The 26,210-nt window shown below is 38.1% G+C and overlaps 1 protein-coding gene across 3 annotated transcripts in view; it reads right to left on the bottom strand.

Moving 5' to 3' along the window:
• Nucleotides 1–26,210, bottom strand: part of ryk (receptor like tyrosine kinase) — a 36,266-nt gene that overhangs the window by 7,284 nt on the left and 2,772 nt on the right. For 2 of the 3 annotated variants that reach the window (XM_067513682.1, XM_067513684.1), the window contains exons 2-10: nucleotides 13,171–13,292; nucleotides 12,982–13,081; nucleotides 10,883–11,014; nucleotides 10,466–10,525; nucleotides 9,748–9,889; nucleotides 8,348–8,448; nucleotides 7,123–7,206; nucleotides 5,034–5,159; nucleotides 267–353 (exon numbers count right to left, since the gene is read on the bottom strand). In XM_067513682.1, coding sequence (XP_067369783.1) covers nucleotides 267–353; nucleotides 5,034–5,159; nucleotides 7,123–7,206; nucleotides 8,348–8,448; nucleotides 9,748–9,889; nucleotides 10,466–10,525; nucleotides 10,883–11,014; nucleotides 12,982–13,081; nucleotides 13,171–13,292 — 954 coding nt within the window. The remainder of the gene's footprint in view (nucleotides 1–266; nucleotides 354–5,033; nucleotides 5,160–7,122; nucleotides 7,207–8,347; nucleotides 8,449–9,747; nucleotides 9,890–10,465; nucleotides 10,526–10,882; nucleotides 11,015–12,981; nucleotides 13,082–13,170; nucleotides 13,293–26,210) is intronic. The other variant, XM_067513683.1, reaches the window with a different exon arrangement.

Below are 26,210 nucleotides of genomic sequence, written 5' to 3'. Positions count from 1 at the left end.
CCACGTCTCACTTAACAAGAAAACAAAACAAAACATCACACAATCATCTGAACTGTTATGTTCAGGAAAATCACTCAACTTTGGTTTAATGACGTTCATTGAGCTTTATGGTGTTACACTTTGCCAAACCACACTCCTTTAAAAACCCACAGGGACTTGCACATTACAATGAGAAAAACCAAAACTTACAACACACTTGAAGATATTTTCATTTCTTTGAAATTGTCGCATTCAACTGCACATTAAAGCCGTGACAAAGTGCCTACCTTTCACTGTCTTCACAAAGACTTGCTTTTCCTTATTGGGGTCCTTTTCATCCAACAACACACCATGGAAGATGCGGCCAAATGTGCCTGTCAAAGAAAAAAACACAGGTTTTTGTCTGGGGAAAAGGGCAGCACAGAGACAGTCGGAGGCACCACATTCAAAGATCTAAATGTCACCTCACTCACTGGTCACCGTGTCTGGAGGTCTGGGGACTAAAATGGACAGACTTCTGCTTGAAATTCTTTGCTTCTCATTGGGGTTAGTCAGTGTTTGTCTCTTGACTCAGTAACATGAGCCAAAATAAGAGTTATTCAGTGGAGCTTAAAGGAAATGTTATCACTCAAAAGCAATCAGAAATACATTTAAGGTGGATAAGAAAAGTGGGCATGTTCATCATTTGCCTGTCCAAATTGCCATCTTGTTGCTCCAGGAATTTACTGAAGTAAAATGCCATTTAAGAACATAAATCATCAACATAAACTTGGGGGAAAAAAAATCTGAGCCCTGAGGCTAACTATGACTTGAGTTTCAACAAGAGAGGAGATGAGGCATAACAACAGGGCTAGTGTTTAACTGTCTCCCTCCCACCCCTTTAAGCCTGTCTAGACCTGCTGGCTCCCAAAACAAAACTCATCTGATACATGGCCTTCTATGTCTTATATATGTTGTTTCATACTCGCTATCTGATAGCATTTGGTGTTATTTTGCATGTAGGTCTTGATGTATATCGGCATACAACATACATGAAGTTTGGTCAAGAGGTTAGATGGACATGAATAAGGTAAAGTAAGACATTTGCAAATGGCTATGGACCATCCTAAAAACAACAACATGTATACCAAATGAAGTCTTCAAAGAAACAGAACCACAGAGGATGTTATTAAAATCCTAATAAGACATAAATGAGTATGAGAAGTAAAAAGTGTTTAAGCAGCTGGCATTAAAACAATGGCATGGTAAGGACTCCAGAGCGGGGAACAGGCTTTTGCAAAACGACACCTTCAAAGACACCTTTACAACGGTCTAAATGGTACACTGGCTCGAAATCGGTAAAAGCTGGTCAAAGCTACAGCAAGTACAATAAAAAGGTACAAATGAAAGGAAACACAACAGTAATGTGAAATTGCACACACAGCTACAGGGTAAAGCTGCTGATAAACCCAGTGCAGAGGCCACACAGAAGGTGTGTTTTTCCCCTGAAATTAGATAACATGTACATAGATCCAAAATCTAACACTAGATCATTTCCTTGAGACTGACGGCTTCACTTTCAGCTTTTGTATTGTAATAGGAACATTTGTATTTAGGCTACAACCATTTTGAACAAAAATTACCATCTACATTCTGTCTAAATTTCTAGAGATGAACAACATTCAACACAGAACAGCCACACTTTTTCTCTGCACTGTGTTGCATTCACCCTTGGGTAACTATTACATCACTCCAAGCCACACTAAAACCAAGTGTGGGCAAATCTCCAGAAAGTGAAGTACAGTCTTGTTTAGTACCATCACTCCATGACCATGCTGATTTGGCTGCAAAAGCATCCAGTGCTGGATGGTGCAATACTGAAGCCCAAATACTCGTGTGTCTTTGATGTAAAGGCGAAAAAAAAAAAGAGTTGATGATTATGATGAATATGTGACATGCCAAGAAAATAACTTATTATAGGTTTATGGCAGGTTACTACTGATACTGATCTGATGAGGAATGTTTTAGATTGAAGGAAACAGCAGTATTCATATTCACAGGTCAAACATTGCAATAGTGGGGGTGATGGAAATGAGCTTTTGGCTGTTGAAATATGTGTGGTGCAGTAAGGAGTCTTGACCATCCACAGAAGAAAATTAATTTTAGTCTTGTGGCACATGAAAGATCACTGGAGATGAAACATTCATCAACACTACACTATTTTACGTACTTTCTGGCTTGAGTGTAGCCCTGTAATCTCAAGACCTGCTTGAGCAAGCTACTAGTGGAACCTTGTATCGTTACGAATCTTGGTGAGAAGTTTCTTCACGATTTATTTTTTGTGGAAATTACATAAACCTGTGTCCTGTCTAGTAAGTGGATATTACATTACAAAATATGTCGTCAAGTTTAAACCCCCCTCAGCCCACATCAAACAATCGTTATGATTGAGGATCATGATTTTTTTACTGTTTCAGTTTATATTGTTTTACTTCTACAAGTGTAATTTTTCACTTTTAATGAGAGAACCTTAAAAAATGCTTCACCTGAACTTTTACTGTTGAAGCTAAAGCCAGATCTCATATTCCTTCTGGACATAAAAATATAATAAAAAACAAAAACCTAGAATGGAACAGGAGAATATTTAAAGCACTAAATTAAAGCAATATAAATGATTCACAATGCAGTCATGTCATAACTTTTTAAGCTGCAGCAGTTGCTGTATTTTTGTATCCATCTCCACACATACATTTCATACAACCTTGCCAACCTTTTAATACCACCCAGACTTGGCATCCTCCTGACCACCTATTATGACATTAATTGTAAATAAGGTGCAAAATGTCTCTCATCTTCCATCTTTTATACTTACAAAGTTGGCCAATTTTTACTATTTATATAATATTTTGTATTTTATTTCAAGAATTCGTAAAAATATAATGGTGGTCTTAATAATGCCAAGGAGGACTAGGGTCACCGTGTAGATAGTAGAAGACAAGCAAACTGAACAATCAAGTAAAAGTGCAAATATTGGGTTAATTAGTTCTCTCCTACAAATTCCACTTCTAATATTTGACTTAAGTAAAAATAGTTATTAGATTGTGGACATTTTCCTTAAAGTCCAAAAAAAAATTAGTCCACTAAGGTATGTTAAACAATACTGATTATGGTAGTTATTGGAAAACATAGTAATTGAGTCAAAGGGACAGATCACTGTTGGTAAAGGTGGAGCTGATTTTAACCATTTTACGTGCTGAGAGGCCGTTAACTCATAATGATACATCAGCACTTGTTACTTCATTATATACATTTTTTATTTGAAAATACATAATATCTTTATAAATTAAAACCACCACATTGTATAAACTTTTTGGCTGATAAGTTTATTAAAGTATGGATTTTCCAAATATTAATTTTTTATTGTGGAGAGGTGGTGTTGAAGTCACAGATCAGCACTGGCATCAGTGCACAGTGAGGCTTGCCCTTCTGACCAATATCCAACAATGTGTACTTGATTAGTTATTTCTCCTGCATTCTTCTTTATTGTCATTCAATAATGACTAATAGCTAAAGGGGCTGTGCTACTGACAGTAAGTGTTCATTGCGCTGCAATTTGCCTTTGCAATTTACATCAAATGAGGCAAATTAATGGCGCTCTATATAATTATTTTGAAAACTAAAAGAAACAAAAATCCGTTACGTTGTTGACAATACTTTCATGGTGAGCGAATAAACTACCTTATTTTTCCACTCCACAATCGCATCAGATTAGTCGCTGCGCTCACCTACTTTTGTTTGGTGTGCAGAAAGAGTTGCATAGCCAGTGTTGTGAAGGGACACGTAACAAAAATGCTGTCGAATGCAAACATTTTTATCAGGGAATGGTCAACCGAAGGTGTTTCATTTGCGACTAAAGAAAGTGAACACGAGTGTCCCTATACAGCAATTGCATTGAATGGGATGGAAACTCTAACCCTAACAATGCACGTTCAGCTAATACAAATGTTCTTTCATCATCAGAAGTAACAAAAATAGTAGTAGAGTACAATAAAAAATAGCCCTTGTTATTTTTTCAAAAATAATTTACTTTCATTTCTGAGGAAAGAATTACTGTACTTGCTGAATATGCATTACATAATATTCTGATGAACACTTGTATTATTTTATTTATTTCAAAATAAGGGGATCCAAAAGTTTCCACTCAACTGTATATTAGTGTTAAGTGTAAGTGTTTTCTAATATCGCGCAGCCCTACTTTTTTCCACTTATGTGGATCTTCTACTTGATTGTAAATTTTTCTTTCAAAGTCCTATTGCTTTTTGGTCTTTCCTCCTAAAACTTATATTAGTCTCTGTTTTAATGTTCTTTGCGTAAGTGCAAATAAATAAATAATGCCTGTGTACGTGTACTTTTTAAACCTGTCCTCCAACCTGCTACTCAAGGCCGTATCACATTTACAGTTGGGCCCCTAGCAAAGCAAGAGGAAGATATGTTAACCGCAAAAGATGACACAATCTGTCCTCCTGGCTTATCAAAAAAGTGCTGATCATACTGACGGTGGGCTATAATTCTTTAGTAAAGTAAGTAATGTGGAAGGCTCAATTTGAGCTACGTATGCCAATTCTGTGCATGTCACATGATCAGTCTCATGAGAAAAACATTTCCCAGATGTGTCCAGTGTAAGCTTGCATGCACACAAGTGAAAACTGCTGTAATTGGCTCGCTGAGGGGACGGCTCTGGGTGTTTAGTGCAGGAGGATTAAGCTCTTCTCCACTTACCAGTAACTTTCTCCTAAAACCTCATCGATAGTCTACTATTCCTGTGCTGATTGCTTAGTTACAACTGTTCTTTTACAATACTCATTGGATTGAGAAGGAATAGGCAACCACTTTGTGTTACACATGTTTTCTCCCGTGCAAATTAGTTAGGTAGGTAAGTAATTTGGTTTAGGTTATGTATTTTTGATGTTTGAGAAAAAAAAAAAAAAGTTGCTCTGGAATTGAGGAAGTTGAGTTTTTTCTTTTATGTTGTGTCTCAGCTATGGGTTTCACCAAGGAGCGAGAAAGACAAATACCTTCATGCAACACATCTCGTAGTGTGACCCTCTCCCTTGAAATGGCAATGTCTTTTACTTTAGCTTTGGCCTCCATTAGAGTAACACTCCTGAGGTCATTCTTCTCTATGCGCAGAGTTGGGTAACCTGCAAAGGAAAAATACAGTCATATTAAAGGGAACAAATATCTAAATGTCAATGCAGCAGTTTCAAACTGACAGAGTTAACATTATACTCATTCAATAGGCTGTGGATTCTGTGCAACCTTTCAATTTGAAACACCATAAAAACACCACAACATGCCTCACAATGTCTCTGAAAAACTGTTGCAAAATGGGGCATTTTAGGCCACAAGGTGAAAAGTGAAATCTGGGGGGGGGGACTACTGTACGTCAATTCTGACAGATAGATTTCTTGTAAAAGATACAGAACCCTGATTTCAATTCAAAGAATTCCATCAGTCACCGTCCATGTTACGTAGCCTACGTGCGTTGCACCAAGGCAACGTCATGTGAGGTCCTGTATTACAGCACTTTGATTACATAACCTTCCTATGTATTCATTTCCATTAGCTGCTGGCTTACTGAGGAAGAAGCATGTTTGGATACAAAAAATAACCACACACACAAAAGCAACCCACAGTATATGCACACAAATGAAAAAATAAAACAACGTAAACACAACCTTTTCCATCAACACACTTCCATGTGTACACAACATGTCAGTGATGACCGAGAGACCCGAGGCCACTATAAGCTCCTGCATCTGCACTTTACGGTTACTGAGGATGACAGGCTAAACTGTGTCTGGTTGCTTAGACAGATTGGATAAACTAACTAAACTAAATAAAATTCACTAATAAGCAATTTCCACGTACAGTTAGAGGCAATACTTTGTACAGAAAATGTGAGTTGTAGGATTACGTAAGAGATAATGAAATAAAGACAATTAGATCTACAAATTTACATTTACTCATTTGGCCAATGTATTTTTTCAAGTGAGGTAGAAGGCAAGCAAAAATTTAAGTCTAAGTTCTAGGAACATAAAACCAAATTGCTATGAGTGTTTCCATTTAACGAGATACAAGTTTAATTTCTTAAATTCGGGGACAGAAGATTTCAGTAGAGTTCTGTTTGAATATTGGGAGCGAGGCTGTTGACCGTGCAGCGTTAGGTAGCACGTTCCACCATGGTGCCACCACTGAGCTGAAGAGTCTGAGTCTTACCACTTAAAAAGTTAAAAAACACACAGAAAGTCTCAAACAGATGCCAATTCTGAGCTACTTTAGTAAAGGTTTAAATCTGTGCTGCAGCATATTAACTTTACACTGCATGTCAAGGCTGCCCCCTGCATGTCAGACTAAGAGTACCATCACCAAAATCACATTTGCACTGGAAAAATGCAGCTGCTCATGTAGGTGTCTACTTCAGCCTGTAGGGGTCATTGTGACAACAGTCAGAAACAGCCCAAACGTCTACTAGTGCTATGCCCCTTAGCCAAAAATTCACTGAACACCACAGAAAAAAAATGTGTAAAGTGTGTTATATAAATATTATTAGTTGAGTACAGTTTCTGCAGATAATATAGAAGAAATCAAGATTCCTTATAATTTTATATTAACGGGAAATATCACAATGCATCAGATGTCTTTGAAGCAGTTTTACTTGATTCACACTTAGCTCTGATTTTATCTAGCGTTAAGCAGGTCCTCATGTTCTCTTGTGCTTTGCATTACAGGACAACAGTGTCCCGAAACGGACATGTAAATGAAAAAGAAGGTTTTTAGTCTACATACTGTTTAGGAATTGGTACTTTTAGACCTTAGAACTTCAGATACTCAGAAGCAGTGGACATTATTAAGTAAGGAACTGGGACACAGATTAGGTTTAAAAGTATGCCAAATGTTCTTGTTGTTGTTGTTTTTTTTTTTAGGTTAATTCACTTAGTCAGCATATCAATGTCTTCGTGTTTTACGCTTTACTTACCTGAGGTGTTCTAGCATAGTGAGAGCAGAGTGACATCGCTTGAGTTTGTGTGGGTTTTACATTAAACAGTAACATTGTGTCTATATAGAGGACGGTGTGTTAACTGTGGGAGCAACACAACTTACTTTTAGTTTCATGTGGAGGAATGCCAGGGTTTTGGAAGGAGGAGGCAGCAAGCTGGAGTATGGGTGCAGAACCAGGATGATTGTCTGGGCGGGGGAGACAGAATTGGTTTAATGGTCAGCTCAGTCAAATTACAACATGAGCTGATTATACCATCCATACATTTGTTCAAAGTAAAGTATAGTAGTTTCAAATAGTCAAGTTCAGCCAAACATGAGACATAGGTAAAAGGTTTGGCAAGTGGGCCAAACAAAATGCACAGGAGGAGAGATATTGGTTGTATCCACAAAAAAGTTAAATAAATTAATTTTGATGGTTTATGAGAATGGCTGAATTATTTTTTTGGTTATGTAGTACTAGTAGTAGTAGTAGTAGTAGTAATGCCCCAGAAGGTTACCAGTCCCTGCCAAATTACAATCTGACTCATCACCTCCAAATAAAAGATAAATCTCAAGAATTTTAATGCATTCATGAAAACTGTGGTCATGCTTGGCACGAGAACCCTGAATCCCATTTCATGAACCTATTGCTCTTGACAGTTTTTACACCGTTTATCAGTTCAATGCTACTTTTCAACCAACACAGCACAAACCTGCCCCATATTTTACAGCGGGTGCCAACTATGAAAACAACAGCTGGATGTGTAATGACACAGACACCTAACACCAACATCTAACAAAGACCTTTACTGGAGGCAATGAGCTGCAACCGAGATTCTTTTACTCTATAATCAAATATCTTGCTGGTGAGATAATACCCCAAATGCAGTGCTGAGTGAAGTATAATGTTTAAACTTTACACTTCTCTAACTAATGAAAAGTTGGTTCTGATACAAAGTATGCAGTGATGACAATTCCACATAACTAAGACAGTAATGGGTAAGATAGAGAGATGATCACTGAAGCTGTACTCTTCACTCCAAACTCATGATATCACTTAAACTAATTAGGTCATTCACTGTTGATTATCGCACAAATTGCCCGTAGCTGTGAATGTGAGCGTGAATGTTTGTCTGTCTGTGTATGTCTCTGTGTTGGCCCTGCTTCAACCCCCTGCGTAGTAGTAGTCAAGTAGTTAAAGGATAATGGATGGATGGATACTCTATATGCAATTATCTCCACAAATCCTTTTCAGATGTTTTTAACATAAACATGAACTGATGCTGCACCCAGTTATTGATCAGCTTCGCTAATGTCAAGTTGGAGACTGGTAGAAGAAATAGCTTACTGGTGACAGAGGCTGCATTGTTTGGAGTGTCAGCCCTCAGGTACTGTGTCGTCTGGGTGGACGGCTGAGACAGGCCCTGTGAGCTTCCACTGTCACTCACGCTGAAAGACACAAAGATAAGGCTGGATAAGGCTGCATCAGGTATTCGTGTCTCATTTTGTGTGTACTCATTAACTTTTTATTTATCGCTTAATTAGTAAATCTGGTTGCACTGTTAAATCTGAATGTCAGTAAAAAATACACACTTAGAGATATGTAACTTCCAGGTGAACTTTATGGAAAATATAAAAACATTTAATCCTACAGTGATATTATATCATGAAAGTAAGGCATTTAACTAGAGGTATGCAATAGTAATATTTTCATCTCAAACAATTTAGTGGAACAAAAGGTAACAGCAGTGGTGGAATTGTTGTGTTGTCTTGGTCTCATGATGTCAAAATGTGAACAGCATCAGAACATTTAGTGGTCGATTTACGAATTAGACATGTGATTTTTGTGGTTAATCACCTTGTTAAAGAACAGCATGTTATGCAATAAGTACTGAAACACTGAACAGTTGGCCTTTCACCTAAAAATCGAATATCCCTAACTTTTTGTGAGTAGTGCATATACTAGGAGGAAACATCCCAATATTCCTAATATTGCATATTGTAAAACAGAACCCATTCGCATAATCTTTAGTTCAATGAACAAGAGAAATCATTATAAAAAAGAGAAATCAAATTAACAATAATTTTCATTAGTGACTATTTTCTAAATTAATCTTTTCAAGCCAATTATCCCAGTTTTTGTCTGACTAACAGTCAAGAAGAAAAACCATTTTAAGTTTACAGTCATAAAAAAAAAGAAAGAAAATATTTATATTGAAAGCAAAGACCAGTTGTTGATTTCGTCAATTTTTGCTTAACATTTTAAATGGCGATCTCAATTTTGCCATTGAATGTGTCAGCAATCAACTGGAGATTGCTGACACATTTTGACAAAATGCTAATCAGAAAATCGAGTCATTCCGAAGCTAAAAGGGACTAACATTGACACGCAAGCAAAACCTTTTTTTTTTTTTTTAAATAACAAATGGATCCAATCATGCAATGTGATCAAATCGAGGTATTTTGGCCAGTTTATATAATCAACAGCAAGAGGAGGATGTGCATCTCATTTCCCACTGATATCTGCCTTAAAGCCTCCTGAATTAGTGATTACAGGATAGCTAAGGTGCACGTTTCAACTTGATATAATCCCCATGTGGTGGAAGTCACCCATTTTTTCTCGTCTATGAACTGGATAATTCTGCAGAAAAAGTCGACTAACTTCACAGGCGATAGATACATCGCTCTAACTTTCCTATATGTAGCAATGACTGTGCCATTTTTGAAACTGTTACAAAAGAAACAAACCTGTCCTCCATCTCTACTCTCTTCATGCTGTGCAGGTGCAAGATGGCCAGGATGATTGCCACCAGGAAGATGACAATGCAGCAGACGCTCACACTTATATAGAACACTTGAGTGGAGGTGGTTGGGGTGGTCCCAATATCTACTGACGAAACAATCCACATGTTAAAATCAACACTGTCTGCTAATATAAGGAAAGCGTAGCAAAAACAAAAAATAAAGAGTGAGATAAGGGTATGGGACAAAGACGTGAGTGAGCAGGAGAGAAACTGTAAGTACTCAAAGCTGCACTTAGAATTAATGGATAGTCTGAATAGTAGAGGCTTCGCAGAGCTCCAGTGTCTGAGATCTTCTCATCACCTCTCTAAAAGCCTCTGAGGGCCCCCAGGTTCTTTGGGCCTACCCAAGCAGAAGGGAGACAACCCACTAATGGTACTTTGTTACTGGTGCACTGAAATCAAAAAGAACCTGAATGAACCTCTGTGGAAAAGGACAACCACCCCAGGGGGTGGGGGCACGCAGTGTGCATTTCAACAGAAGTTTGAATCTTCCTCCTAAAACTTTTGAATCATATGCCTTGGTTATGCAAGTCTGACTAATGTGCACTTCTATATAGAGAGACTTCTCTATAATAATTCATCCTTCAAGCTGATGCGGTTATGGTGCACGGAGTCGGAAGAGGGGGAGGAGTGAAGCAGTACGTTGGCATAAGTTAACTTACTGTCAGGCCGAAGAGTGTTATTGTTGAGTGGAATGGGAATTTTTGGGTCAGAATCTATTCCTGTACACAGACAAGAGAGGAAAAAGAATGAAATCAACTCCATGTAAGGTTAGACAAATTAAATACATTCATTAAAATAAAAGAATAATATTAACATTTATAACATGTGTTCAGAACTTTTTGAAGGTAAACCTACAAAACAATATTCACAGAAGACATTCTGACTTATGGCAAGAAATTGTAAATACTATAATAATAATCTAAATAAAAAATTCAAATCAATACTTGTCATGCTATGTACAGATGGCCGCTAAAACAAAAGTTAGATAAATAATGACTTGACTAAAAAAAAATGTAAACCTCCAGTAAGGCTACACTACTTTCTTGAAGGGTATGTCTAAGCATTTGGAAACTCACTTTTATAGCACATTTTCCTTCTTTTAAAGTTGAGCACTGTGTAGTTGTTGGCATGCACGGTAAGATTTAGCTGCACAGTCACAACAGCCTCTCCATCGACCTTGCCAGAACAGAAGAGGTCCACTCTGAATACTGGAGAGAAGGCAGACAAAAAACATACCACAAATATTATTTAGATAAATCTGGTCTCCTGGAGTGCATGTTTACTACGGCAGCAATTATATATCAGGGACACAGTGTAAAGTTAAAAAAAATAATATAAGTTTAAAAGACGCCTTCACTGATTTTGAACTTGTCAATGCCATTAAATTTCCTTTGACTTCCCTATATTAAAATATCTCTCTACTCCTAGCTGGAAAATGCCTCCAGATGACATCAAGTTAGTTTAAACCTTTAGTTTAGAATAGGTCATCTTGTTGCTCATCCTATGGAGTTTGTGATCATAGTCAACCTGCTTTTCATATGAACTCTTAATGAAGAAAAACTCCTCCTGGTGATGCCATCTGGAGGAGTTTTTCAGCTAGAAGCAGAGAAATACTTCAATATAGGGAAGTCAGAGGAAAGTTTTAAGGCATTAATATACATTTACACCCTAAACTAAAGCCATAGAAAGCAAGTCGAAAATTTGTGAAGTCGCCCTTTAAGGTTGAAATAATTTTGTTGTTCAAGTTATTTGTTTAGTTGAATCCTATCCTACCTTATCCTGTCCTATCCACAGGACAACGCAGATCATTACTGTCCCTCAGACTGGATTTAGTAAGAGAGTGACGACATTTCTATTGAATCATTAAGGACCAAATTTTGTTTTTTCGCCAAAAATTCTGGTCGTTGGAAACCTCAAATAGTTTCAGACACTAGGAGCTTATAGCTTCTGCGATACATGGCTGGAGTGTCTCAACATATTTACAAAGGTAAGATATTGAAAAAACACAGGCTTTTGTTATCGTTTATAATTGTGACTTATTGTGAAGCAGTGAATTTGACCTACCATCCAACAAATTAGCTTATTAAAAAAAGACGATTGCGGGCAAGCCAACATATAAAAACAAACTATAACAAAATGTTTTTTTCAAAAGTTTTAAACAATTTATCAAATGTTTTAGCAGCCATATAATATTTTTGGGCTAAACTAACAATGTATATAACCTACTTTCAGAGTTTGCTAGTACTGTGCTTGTGTGCAAAGACGTGCACCTTAATTAATTGGCGACTTCAAATTACCCATAGCTGTGAATATGAGCATGAATGGTTGTCTGTCTGTGTATGTCTCTGTCTTGGCCCTGAGACAGACAGCTGGGATAAGCTCCAGACTCCTTCAACCTTTAACAGGACAAGCGATCGATTAAAGATAATGGATGTGTGGATGGATGATCTGAATCCAGCTCTTTAAACTATTCCAAGCTACATGAGTCATGTGACCCCACTGTCTCTGCTTTGGAGGGCCAAGAAATGAGCTGGCACATTACGCAACATTGCAACTTGTCATTTTCAGACATACGTTTTAGAGAGATTAAACAAATCAAATATGAACCAACTATAAAACTGTATATTTGTGGGTTTTCGAGGTACCTGAAGCAATGTTCCCAGTCTTTAAAGCTAAGCTTGGTTAGTTGTATTGTATTTAGTATTTTACAAAATGTGGAACGGTAATAAAATGTGACTGGCTTAACTTTTTATAAGATTGCTAACACACTCAGAAATACAGCCTGGCTCTGCTCAATTGTAGCTCAATAAGTAACATGTTGCAACTCATTTGTTATCTCTATACTGAATTCATAGAGAGACTGTTTTCTCATCGTCTCCTGACTTCATGCTGTCTTAGCTATTTCATTGCTTGCCATAACTTTATATTTATCAGAATAGACACAAGAGTGACCTCAATCTGTTTATGCAAGTCTCCAAATAGGATAAACCTTTTTTTTATTTTTATTTAAGTGTCAGTTATTCCAAATTCAGTGTTAAAGCATATGTGATGCAGTAGTAAGAAGAATGTTTCAACAACAAAGCAGCAACTAATATAAGTCAGTAGTTTAAAAAAGTCCCCTCAAGTGTCCAGAATGAAAATCTATAAAAACAGAAAAGGCGGATTTTTGACAAACCAGAAGGAAGATGGGGCATCTCGCCCTGACTAGAGATGTTACTGCGTGGCTGGTTCATGGCAACAGGGTTCTCCACTTGGAAGCCAAGCCTGTATTCAACCTATAGAAAAGAATGAAGAACCAAAGTGATCAATATTGCTTGGAGTGTATTGCAGTGCTTAAGCTGCATTTCTCAATACTGAGACATACCCTTGTCTTCGAATGCCATGTGAAGTGGAGGCTGTTGGTCTCACTGGGCACAGGCAGAGTGAAGGAGAGGGCGTAATAATTCACCACATCATCTCGCACATAGTAAAGCTCTGCATCAAGACCTGTGTGAGGACAGAGAATGTAAAATTGTTGCTGATGAAAAAAATGTTGGTATCAGTGGATACAAATACTTCTTTTAACAACAAATGCTCTAATCTACAGGTTGACTGAATATAGACACACAGAGAAGCAATCTACTCAAAATTTGAAAAACTAACCACATCTAACCATCTGTTAATACTTATAAGTCTAAATTCACAAGTACAGAACTGTAAAAAGTAGTGCTTCACATTCTGGTCTTAATATAAGACCAGAATTTACTATTTGGGAAAGAAAATGATCAGGAGAATGGTTAGGAGCAAGGGGATGGGCCTGCAAACAACATTCTTAATCAGTTTGACAGTAAATGCAAGCTAAATAAACTAGTACTGTATATAGTTATTCTTAAATCTTAATTTTCTTTTTAATTCTGCTCCATCAAAAAGTCAAATGCATGATGAAATCCCCAAACAATGACCTGGGGGCACTTTTAATCCTACAAAGGGTTTGTTTGGCAGTGTGCAATCTGTCTGTGAAGTTAATCAAGTGTAAAAATGTAAAACAATAATTTTGTGCAGTGGACACAAAAGTTGTACAACATGTGCAGAAATCTGTGCACTCTTGTAAATACCAAACTCGTTTTGTGAGTTCAATTTTTTTGTTTACACATTTGTCTGTTTTATCGTGCATTTGTTTTGCAGTACTTTCCTGTGGAGTAACAAATCTCATGTGTATCAGTCAATCACATCGCTGTTCAGTGACCAGTAAAATTTAACCTGTTCAAAGTAAACAATTATTAATTTGCAATACTTTAACTCCACACATATCTAACCGAACCATAGCAACTTTCAGACATGCACTGGAATTCAGACATTTTCCAGACTTTGTGTGTGTTAACGCAAACGCCCAAGTCTGTTGCCCCTGACCTTAGTCGGATTTTACCCAGCCAGCTCCCTAGTGCAAAGTCAGGATTATCTCCAACCGAACTAATTTGTGAATAGAGGTGGTCATGCTCTGGAGAATTCACCATGAGTGAGTGGGCGTGTTGATGACGTTTAGTTCCTGCAAATGCTGAGAAACCGGGCAAATGCAAACACCGAAGGTGAAGAACTCATTCATTCCTGCGAGCACAACAACAATGTCAAATTGGATGGATAAAGAAATTCGTGAATTTCATTTTCCAGAGTGGCCTTTCAGACATGTAACTCACAGTGGGAGACTGCCCGAGTGAGAAGCATCCTCAGGTGGGAAAATTTCCGTGCTCAATCAGCGCGCACAGGAGGCACATCGTGTTATAAAACTTTTGAAATTTGGGAAACAGTGTTTGTTTACAGCACATCGGAGGCATGCAACGAATAAGAAAGGTTTAATCGCTCGACTAAAGCGGTTATTAAGTCATACAAACATCATACACAGGCCTACTTGATCCCTTTTATGTAATCCTCCAAAAGATTCGGGACAAAGCAGTGTGCTGCACGCACAAGTTCCGATATAATCCGGATAATGTCGGCAGCGTTTTATTCCAGTGCATGTCTGAAAGGGGCTTAAGTTAAAGAGAGGGGAAGAATGTGCACAGGCTCCTCCAATAGCCCCAGGCTTTCTCAGAGCTCCAGCTCATTCTCACATTGGCTCAATTAAGACATTGTCAAGCATTTGCAAACTCAGAAAAGAAATGGGTGTTATGTAAAGTAGTTCCAAGCTACCAAGTGAGAGGTTTTTTCTCTTTTCTCCCTGTAAGTATGATTTTACAAGGGGTTAAGCCTTTGTGTTAATGTTTAGTTAAAATGCATTTATAGGCCTATAAGAAAATAATTATGGTGCGAGTATCTGTGATTACTCTATTAAAATATGGAAATTTTAATACAAAGGCATTATATTTTATAAATGCTAAGTTACAATTACACACAAACAGCTTGTTTATTTGTTAGCTGAAACCTGCAAATGCTTAATTATTTTGCTTTCGAAATGACTTATTAATGGCTATTAAATAAGTTGTTCATTTTTAATTAAAGACGAACTAACAGATAAATCATTTACACTCCTAAGGTACTTGATATTTACAACAATTGGTACAAGCACAGTATTAATATACCCTTAGATTAGCCAATAAAAATAAGTCTTCTACTTCTTTTCTTACTTCTTGCAAACTGAACAATGTCATTGTGTACTTAAGTGCATTCTGTACACAAGATGTCGGGTACATATGCAGGCACCTAACAGGTACAAACACATCCACACAGTTTAGTCCTGTAATAATTGCCTCTCTCATGCTCAACTTTCTGTGCTGCCCTTGTCTCAACATGCAGCTACACTGCTTACCGATAACAATTAAACTAAGCGATGAGGTGTGCTAGATTTTCTCCTATCCATCCCACTCTGCTTTAGATACCCAGCAAAAGTGCAACAACTTCCCAACAGGAATGGCAGAGTCTGGCAACAGGAACTGCTCACTGTACACATTCGCCCCAGAGAGAACAAGCGGTTCCTGAGGTTAAGGACGTTGTCGATCGTGCACTGCAGTTTACTCACACTCTCTGCTCACTGGAATGGGAAAATAACATTAATAGAAGGTCTGCCTGTAAACAAGACTCCGATTTAGCTAGTGTTTGACAGCTACATATAAAGCATCGCAACATCAACACACTTTGTTGCTACAGAAGCCCTAGATCTCTTAAATGTTAATGGAAATTTACATTATCCCTGTTAGTTCCAGCATGGCAACCTGGCACCATGTTATGTTTTCAGGGATTATTTCCTTCTGGAAGTTTCCAGTTCTTTCTTCTGGTGTCAGGTGATTTACAACAGCCGAACATGCTGTATCACCTGCACTGACCTGGAAAAGCACTCAATTCTTGCTCATGTATTCGTAAGGAAACACTAATAAAAGAAGTTCAGGCTTCATGTTTAATATTATGAAATCAGTCTTTTCACTACAAAGGGATCCATAAGCTCTTGTTATTAATGTTGGGCCCAAATTTCATTGCCTTTCCATGTCTAAATCACAAACAATCATGGTCAGACCTCCACACAACCCTGCAGGAAGGACTTTGTATGAGTATGTCTGCTCCTCCATGGCCTCTTGTGTGTGCGCGCATGCAACCTGAAACTGTATGCGTGTAATGTTTAATATGCAGAGCATTGACATTTGGTCTGACAATATGATTATGTTTAAAGTGCACAGATAAGCAAAAATAAATTATATTGATGGCATGTTTAAGTTTGAATCTGGTATATCAGAATAACCATGTTAAGTTCCAGTTTGTTGGAAGTGTTAAACTCATTTTTTATTGTAATTCGTTTTTTTATTTATGAAAATAGCATGTTAAACATTGTCTTTCATAAATGACAGAATTGGCAGGAATATTCTGTGGTATGTGCCATCAGCATAAACAGCCTTTTAGAAGAGGAACATCCCAGAGGGCTTGATTAAGGCCCCCAGTGAGACATGGAGGAGAAATGTTTCCAGTGCAATAAATACAGCTTAATAATATTGACTTGGTTTTATCTAACCCTTACAGGACATGGAATGTACCAACCAAAGGTGTTGCATGAGAAATAAATACCCTGAATTTTATCCATGCGTGTCCAAAATGTCTATTACCCTCCCTGCCACCTTTTTAGGGGAAATGAACACTCTTCAAACTTTGGAGGCTAGTTTTCATACTACACCAAATGTATTGGTGTGGTATGAAGTGTGTTGTAGTACTACACCAACGGTCTTCTGACTGTCTGAATTCTGTATTCATTAATCATCTTTGGCCGTTCAATATTACTATCGCAAATATAACAATATACTGCCATACACAGCTCCGCCACAGTGAAATGTTTATTTGTAATGAATAAACTTAAAGGAAACTTAGCTTGCTTCTCCGGACATTGAGCGCATACTAACATGTAAACTATGTTTAGATAAATGTAGGCTTCATTCATGCATGGTTTGGTCTACAGGGACATGTGGCCATAAGCACCATCTGTAAAAAATCAGTTCCACAGTTTATGCTTGTCACGCACAATTACATAACGTGACAGCGTGGTTTTAAAGATATGGTGAAATATTTCATTCTATAAAAATTTATAAAAATCAATCAATCAATCAAAAAACTATTACTAAAGGAGACACGCATTCTGCTCCAGAAGTACCAAGTAAATGGTAGTCCACCCTCATCCTGTTGAGAAGATGCTCACTTGATTTTGGTTACTCAGACTTAATTCAATTTGTCTTTAATTAGAATGATGTTGGGAAGCCAGTAAAAACAGGAGAAACAAGTACAGGAACTGACAACACGTACATGACTTTCACATCACTGAGTGCAACCTAATAAACGTTGGGTACAAAACCAAGACCGATGTATTAAGAACTAGAACACCAATTTCTTTGCCATGTAATACACCCAACCAGGTTTCCAACCGGTTGTAAATTGCTATTGACAATGCAAGCGGAGTGAATGGCAGGATGAAAGGAGAGATCATTTCATTACTGCCTAGCTTTAAGGTGGATGCCATGCAATTGCGGCATCTTGAGTTTGAATCTGCCATGCTATACTCCTCACATCTTAGGCTAATAGTCTGAAGACTGTAGCCTGCCAATGAAAGCTGCTCCGACAACAAGCGGAGAGAGCGGAGCTGAGACAGGACAGCCAACATTAATACTGGAATGCTGTTGTTCTCCAGACTTCACCCAGTGGCGATTTATGTGAGAACACAAATGTATGAGTTAGAGAGAGTCAGGAGATTACCCTTACTTTATCTTGCATATCTTTTGTCATTAACACCTCAATTGTTTAAATTTTGTCCTGTATGAATCTGCAAAGAAAGGCTGTTTACATGCTGTGGGGAGAAGGGGCTGCACTTTTAGACTCTTTCTTTTAATTATCAACTGACATCCCCGGCTGATGTCTTCTTAAAATATTTCATAATATCAAAGGTATTGCTGGCTAGCATAAACTTCTATGCAGCAGGCCAGACAGAGACAGCTGCACTCAGCACTTCGTTTGTACCGACTTCAATGTGGTATTGGTGCTACCTGCAATGCTTTGGTTATGACACCCAGTAAATGTGGATATTCTCTACATGCATATCTCAACTTAATTCAAATGGACCAAACTGTTCACAAATGGTTAGAAATAGAAAAGCAAACGGCAAAAAGAGTGGTCAGATCTTTTCCTTAAACTGTCCCACCCTTACTGTAGACATCTAATAAAAAAAACAGTCACTTTCCAAATGTAAAGTTAAAGTCAAAAGTAAAGGCTCAGTGATGGGTCTCTCCCCTCTCCCCTTGTGTTGTTATTTTACTTTACATATACACTGATCAGACACAAAAAGACCACTTGTGGTCTTAATGATGTCATAGAGGACAAGATTCAGCATGGCCACTCTGAGCAGCCTGCAGCTACACAGCCTCATACACAGCCAAAACTAAGATTGTGTGCAGAGGTGGTAGAAGTAAACAAAATTCATGACTCAAATAGAGGCGCTAGTAGTAGTTTAAAAAATGTCTCCATATGTAAAAGAACTAAGCACATTTTTAATTAAAGTACAAAAGTAAAAATACTAAACGCTAAGACAAAACAATATTATTGTGTTATTTCTGTCAAAAAATGTATAGTAATTGATACAAAATAAGAATCAAGGATCATGGTTGCTAAAGGTAAAGGTACTCACTACCGCGATACCCTCACCTTGAGCAGGTAGGCAGGGGCGAAACAGTCTGTGCTTCGTTTTAATATAAGTCGCAATGACAAACGTCAAGCCAACTGCACCTCTGCACTGCTAAAGTCTTAAGACCCCTTTGTGAAACTCTGGTAAGCGCCAAGATTGTTTTGGCTGAATAACAATCTCTGTTTGCCTCAGAGCTTCAGGTGTATGATACTTCCAGACTGTCAGACACTAGAAATCCGTGACAAGTGGTGGAAACCGTGTCTTCAGTTGGGTCCCTATAACTATTTGGACCTACAGTCTCTCCCATTAGCTAATCTGTGCAGTGGATTCATAGGGATTTAACTGTCCGGCGAGTACTAGATAGCATACTAAAAGCACAACAGCTTAGTACTAACATCGGTCATTGGCGTTTGGGCATCATCGGGTGGTGTGAATGCTGTGGCACATGCACAGCAAAAAGGCAGCATATTCTATCAGTTAACAGTTAAAATCCGTGAGTCATGCTTCCAAAAAAAGTCAGAGGTAGAACACTCATCTGCTGCATGCTTACATGGATTTCCAGTAACCAGACTCCTTCCCCCAAACTTACTGGCTGAACTTGCAGGAAACCTGTTCTTTAAATCTGTCAGAGATAATGATTTCATCTGCCATGTATATAGATGGTTCAATATTTGTATATTGAATCATGTATTTAGATGATTCAATATACATTCTAACCCTACTGTGCATTTTTGGCAAAAATATTGAATAAACTCTGCAAAGTAAACAAGAGAATTCGCTGTAGCATCTTGCAATGTGCACTAGGTGTTCACTCGATAAAAACCCAAGATAAATAAATAAGAATAACAAATGTAACAAAGATCAGACGCACAACTTTATTTGTTCGACAGGTATTAAACAGCAAACCAATCAGATGTTCAATCCTGTTCAACACCCTACTGACATCAATTGGTCCTTTGCTGTTTGGCTACTGGATGTGCTTTGCTCAAGGGCACGTAGTCATCTTTTACAGTAGGAGAAAGGGGATGACCTACTCACTTTCCCCTCCCACACTGTCTTCACTGACTCACAGTGAGTCCCTAAAAACTCACACACATAAGTATATGTGTCAGTTGTTGCCCCATACCCTTGAAACATTAGACACTGAAAATTATTATTGCTCTCGACTACAGCGAAAAGCAAGGAATAATAAATGTTAAAAGATTTCTGCCACCAAAAGGTTTGAAGTTGACATCCAGGGTTCTCTAAAAGCTGTGGATCATGTTGCAAACTTTGGAAAGGAAGAACAATAGGTGGCAGTGGCCAGGTGGCAAGGACCAGGAAAGATATGACAAAGACCCTCTTGTGCACACAGTCGACACTATACCTCCCGAAGCTTCCATCCCCGAGTGCTCGGGAGATATACCCTCCCTCCAGCCCCTCACTAGGAAGATACTGGGCAAATTTACCAAGGAAGGAGAAAAGGGAGGGACCATATGAATCTCTACCACCTGGAAACCCAAACAAATCCAAAAACATGAACAAGTCAAGAAAAGGGGGTAATGTAGGAAAGATGCCTGGGTCTAAAATATTAAACACATCTGAAGATCTATAAACTGAAGTCACTGGGTTTTGGTCTGTGATTGAAGAAGTCATGTAAAACAGCTTAATGCAAGGTGTGTCAGCTGACCCATAAAAATGAGACATGGTAAAAGTGGGACAACATTGTTACTCCCTACTGTCATCACAAACAACATTTATTCATGGAGACCATTCATCAGAAGAATATGCTGACAGCCAAAAAAAAAAAACTGTAGTTGAAAACACACGTCTTAGCAGTATACTACCACATGTAAAGATTGCAGATCCTTTCCAGTAATTCAGAAAGCTGTCAGAGAACAAAGTTTCCTTCACTACTAATGCGAAACTTTGACATGGTAATTTTACTATGAATGATGACATATTTAATGTAAAACAGTGTGTCTGGCTTATGTGTTTTTTTGAAGATTTTGGAAAACACTGACAGACATCCACAGTGAGAGGAGGCCAGGCATTGTTTCATTCAATGTCAGCATTGGGATTATTAAAAAAAAGCTTTCCTTTAGAGAATGACCAATAGATAACACATTAGACTGTAAAATTAATACACAAGACATTTTATGTTGTGTAATAATGGCGAAGCGTTTCATCATTGCACTTCAATGGTTCTTTCATTTCACAGCATTTGTCAGAAACAGACCTCAACTTGTAGATGCTTCTGTACTCAGAGCTATTTTAAAACTGAAGCATCAAAGAATAAAATTAGAAGGAAAACACAACGATGATACAAAATAAGGTTATAGGACAGTATAATTTCTGTCCAACCAAATACTCATCAGCTACATAAGGCTGCAACAGGAGCACTGGTTCCTAACCAGTTACATCTGAAAGAGTCTTACAGCTCAAAGAAAAACACACATTAAGTCCCAATCTCTGTAGTTTTCTTTGACTTACTTCAAAGAGACCATACATAAGCTTCCCCTTTATTCCACAAAGTGCCCCAAGGGCAGACAAGGATGAATGCAGTGAAAAGAATCCAAGCAAGATGGTGTGCTGCTGTCCTATTAGGCTGCACAGAAGTGCCACATCGATGCTTATGTGCTGCTCATAGGGGCTCCCTCGTTTGCTCAACAAATATCAAATGCTTCACTGAAGAAATTAGCTGCTTTTTGGGGCGATGACTTCATGTTGAGGTGACTGAACAGCCATATAAAAAGGCCTTACGCGCAACAACTTTATTGCAGTTTGAAAGCCGAGGCTGTGTGTAGAAGGTTAAACTTTATTTTTCCGTTTAACGACGCGTATTTCCAGCCGTATCTCCTATTTCAGAAAGTCCACGGAAACTAGTCATTAATTTCTGCACGTCTTCCTTCCCACGACAGCAAAATTAAATCAGCAGAAGTAAAGATAATACTTGAATCGAAATCTTGTTCGGTCAGACACACAAAAAGAAAAATTGTGTAGCTGATTTTAACAGGAAGGAAACAACTTATACAATGGGTTTGTTGCTTAACAGAATCTTTTGTGAGCACAGCAGCTCTTAGAAAATAGTGTGAAAGCAGCGGTTCCCCTATTCAAGCGCAGGATCTTTGTAGAGTGGCATGAAGGAAATGAATACTGCTGCCAATCACTCCTCTCTGTTCACAGGCTCTTTTTCATAGCCCATGCTTGGCCTTTCAGCTCTTTGGTGGAGGGGGAGAAGGCTGATTAGCCAAAAAACTTTCGTAAGGACAGGTTAGTCCTTCTTTTTCCCCCTTCAAAATGCACCAAATGGTTATAGTAGGTGACAGGTTTTGACTGCAGGCGGATAGGTTTGGCACCCAAACTCTTTCATTGTTGAGCCATGCCATAGTATATGCCATTGTTAATATGTGTAGACTGTAGTTTGACGCTGTTTTGCTGAAATGAGCAAGACCTTCTCTGAAAAGGACATGGCTGAAAAAGATGGCAGCGTATGTTGCTCCAAAGCCGAATACACCGATTTGGCATAACATTATAACTACATGTGCAATTTAATGCAATCAAATACAGTGGATTCTACTTTTATAAGGTGGTTGAAACGGTCAGAAAGATTATAAATTCTATTATGCATTTGTTATTGAGGTCAAAGTGGGTAGTGGAGTTGTACTGGAGTGCATAATAAGAAGAGTTTGGCCCCCATTATTTAATTTTAAATATGCTGGCCAAAGCATTAGAACCACCTTTACTTATAATGCCCTCTAGTATGACTCGACTCCCCACTTTGAGAAGTCTACAGTGTTTCAGGATCTTGTTTATATAGGATTGTTTCTTAGTGTTAACTTGCATCTGTGTTTTCAGACTTCATGCAGTCATTTCTAGTGCAGAATCATGTCTGTTTTTAATGCATTGCTGCCCGAGGACCTAAGGATCACATCCAATCAGTATTGGCTTTTGGCCTGCATAGAGAATTATGGGTAGTGGTATAATAGATCACCCCTATGATTTGGCACGCATGTCATCAGCAGACTACAAAACTACAATGTGCAACAAAGCTGGTGGTGATGAAAGAACGTAAATCAATCAGGCTGTTTTATTTATTTATGGTTTAGTTACATACTCATCCAGGTGTAATTTGTGGGTAAGAAATGGAAGACATAGAAGACATTTTAATGAATTGTTGTTTCTGTTACTTTGATCTGCTTAATATTAAGAAGTGCAAGTATAAAGAGACCTAAACTGAAAACTGCATCCAAACCACAAATAAAGCTGTCCTGCTGGGAATTTAACAGACTAGGTTGCCCTTTAAAAATTCTTCTCCCTAAAATTTGTTGTTGGTACAAATGAAACAATGATAATGAACTGTAAATGATAAACTCATGAAACTCTTTACAAATTTACATTTTGTCATGGTTGTTATTTTTACAGACCGATAAACATCACTCAGCTTCTGTGGGATGCCACTCAATCTGAATTAGTTGAGAGATGTTCCCACGGGGCATTTTATTTAAAAAAAATATTAGACAGCTTTGTGGCCTCATCCCAACTTTTTGAGACTTTTTTTGTTGTTGCTGGCATCAAATTTAAAATAAGTAATTGTTTTCAAATAATACATTTTCAACATATTTTTTGTGTATTACTTACAGTTTTACTTATATTATGTTCAACTTCTTGCATTCTCTTTTAATTTACATGTCTTTGCTTAAAGATCACGTACAATCTATAGGATTATAATATGCCTACAAATGTAGCTGTACAAATCATTTTCTTTTCCTCAAAATGAAGTAGTACTGGAGAGCTTCTTATTTTGTCTACAAAATACTTAAATGGTTAGGCACTGAAGGGCTATGGTTTTGCTTTGAAATTAAAACCAGCACTGCTAGAGTGAGCATTAAAGTGGTATTTCACCACTGAAAAACAGTAATGCCACGGATATTGGGCACTTATGTTGTTGAAATGTGCAATTACATTCGAAATTGGTTTTCTGGGTCAGGGGAAATCAGAGACAAAGGGGTGTATTATGCCCTGTCACTCGGAAGGGTAAGAAATCCTACAACAACCATAATGCATTGCGCTCCTACATTTCCAAGGCTGGACCCCCCGCTTGCTGTGATTGGTTAGGCCTCGGCAGGTCAGAGGACAGGCCTACTGCACGCAACTTCTGCTTGTAACACGTAGTAGTCCACTTGCTGGTGGTTCAGTTTGTTTTTACAGTCGATGTATTATTAGAACAAAGGTTTATTACTTGGCTCTGCTTTAGTCAGAAGAACTTTTTAGCCGCAGTGGTGTCGCCCTGCATTGTACCAGACTAGAAGGCCGCGAAGGAAAGAATATGGTATCCAGCTAAGGGACGTTTGAACCCTATGAGTTTTTATCGTCTGCTTCAAACCACTGTCCTTTTTTTGCAGTTTAGTGTGAGAAACGATGAGGTGGGTTTGAATTGTTTTACATCATTTTCCGCTGTCCTGCCTGATAGATGCAGGGCAATGAATGGGGAGTTCTCTGTATAGAAAACATGGATGGATCTGAGTGTCTCTTCATTCCTAAATACTACCCGACTTATTTTTGGACAACCCCATTGAAAATTGGTGAAGTCTCTCTTTACGACCTGTCTGAGTAAGCAGGCAATGCTATGACTAGAAAACAGACTCTTTTAGTGATTACTTTCCATCATGAAAAATACCTCAGAGTAATGTGTTAGGGGTCAAGGCCACTGCTGATTCCATGGGAACCTATGCTGAAAAGGTCATTATTACAGGAGACAGCAAATAAACATTAAATGTACAGAAAGATTCCCCCCTTTAAGTTACGTCTTATCTTCTACAAGATGCCAGGAAACAGAGGGAAAAATCATTGGTGATCATGAGCCTAATAAAAGTGCTTCAACTACTTTAAACTGAATTGACTAAATTTGGGTTTTAACCTTCACAGACCTTTAAATAAAGTCCAGGTCAGCTAAACAGGAAGCAGCTCTTTCCCTTTGTGACATGTGACATAAACTACACAATTTCTAAACTGCCTTCCACCATAAACTGATTATTTGGGTTAAGTTTGCCTTAAGTAATTGAATTGGAGCTAACAGCTGCCGCACAATTTAAATCAGGGATGTGGGACTTGAGACAAATCTGACATGGGAGCAGATGGCCAGAATGCCTGTGCGGAGCAGGATTCAGTTCACTTCCAGTTCGTCATATGCAAAACCAATCATGGATACTGCCTGAAGGTCATCCAAAGACAAACACACTGTGTTATCAAAACTTTTCTTCCCTTGAGGCATGGCGCTTTCCTGCACATTTACCTTACTGACCCCCTTGAGAGTCGGGTTGTTTGGTTAAGTTATGAAAATGTAATCCTGACCAGACAGTCCATGTGTTTAAAAAGCAGCGAGACCACAGCAGGACTATACTGCCTTGGTGACATCATGTTTTTCCTATTACAGTCATGTCTCCATCCATTATTTCTGTACTGACACAGGGCATAGAGGATGTGGACACAATGAATTTCAAGAATTTGAAAATTGTGCAGAGCAGACTGGGGATTCATTTAAAAAGGATGAACACAGTTGAGGAATGCTCATGGGATAAAAAAAAAAAAAAAAAAAAAAAAACATTTCAGGCTTTGGTATCACGATGATACACTATCCCTAAACCTTTAATAAATTCCTAATTTTTATTTTTACTTTTACGTAAAATTAGGCTCAACAGTTACGCGAAAACTATGCAAGAACCACAGCTTACACTCGACACGTAAGTATATTTTTACTAGATATAAGCTGTACTAACATCAACAGTAGCTCCATTCAATGCAATTCACCTTTATTTATATAGCGGCAAATTACAACAAGGGGAACTACGGGGACTTTTTCATCATAACGCCAATACTATACAGATATGCATTCCTTTTCTTATGACAACTCAAAATATATATGGGTAAAAGCCTACGTTTGGAACCTGAAACATGAATTTATTGATTTTATGATATAAACTTGTGCCTTTCTTAATGTGACAGGCTGTATGCGTATTGTATTGACATGGTTAACTGAGTTATGATCACATTATTACGTTACACCTGTGCTTCTCTAGCCACAGAAGCTGTGCATGACACCCTGCTGATACATGTCAGCTTTTCCTTTCTTTTTATCAAATTATGCTCTGATTAATTTGCTCAATCAACTAGTACAAATAACTGGCTGAAGATGTCCACATACAGTATCACTACCGTGAACATCTTTTAATGCCCCAGTAATAAAATTATAACATCACGTACACAAAGTCCTGGACCTCTATAGCCACCTCCAGTGCCCCAGA

Source organism: Channa argus, chromosome 8 (assembly GCF_033026475.1).
Source record: "Channa argus isolate prfri chromosome 8, Channa argus male v1.0, whole genome shotgun sequence".
NCBI lineage: Eukaryota > Metazoa > Chordata > Actinopteri > Anabantiformes > Channidae > Channa > Channa argus.
This window is presented reverse-complemented; position numbering and strand designations above follow the sequence as displayed.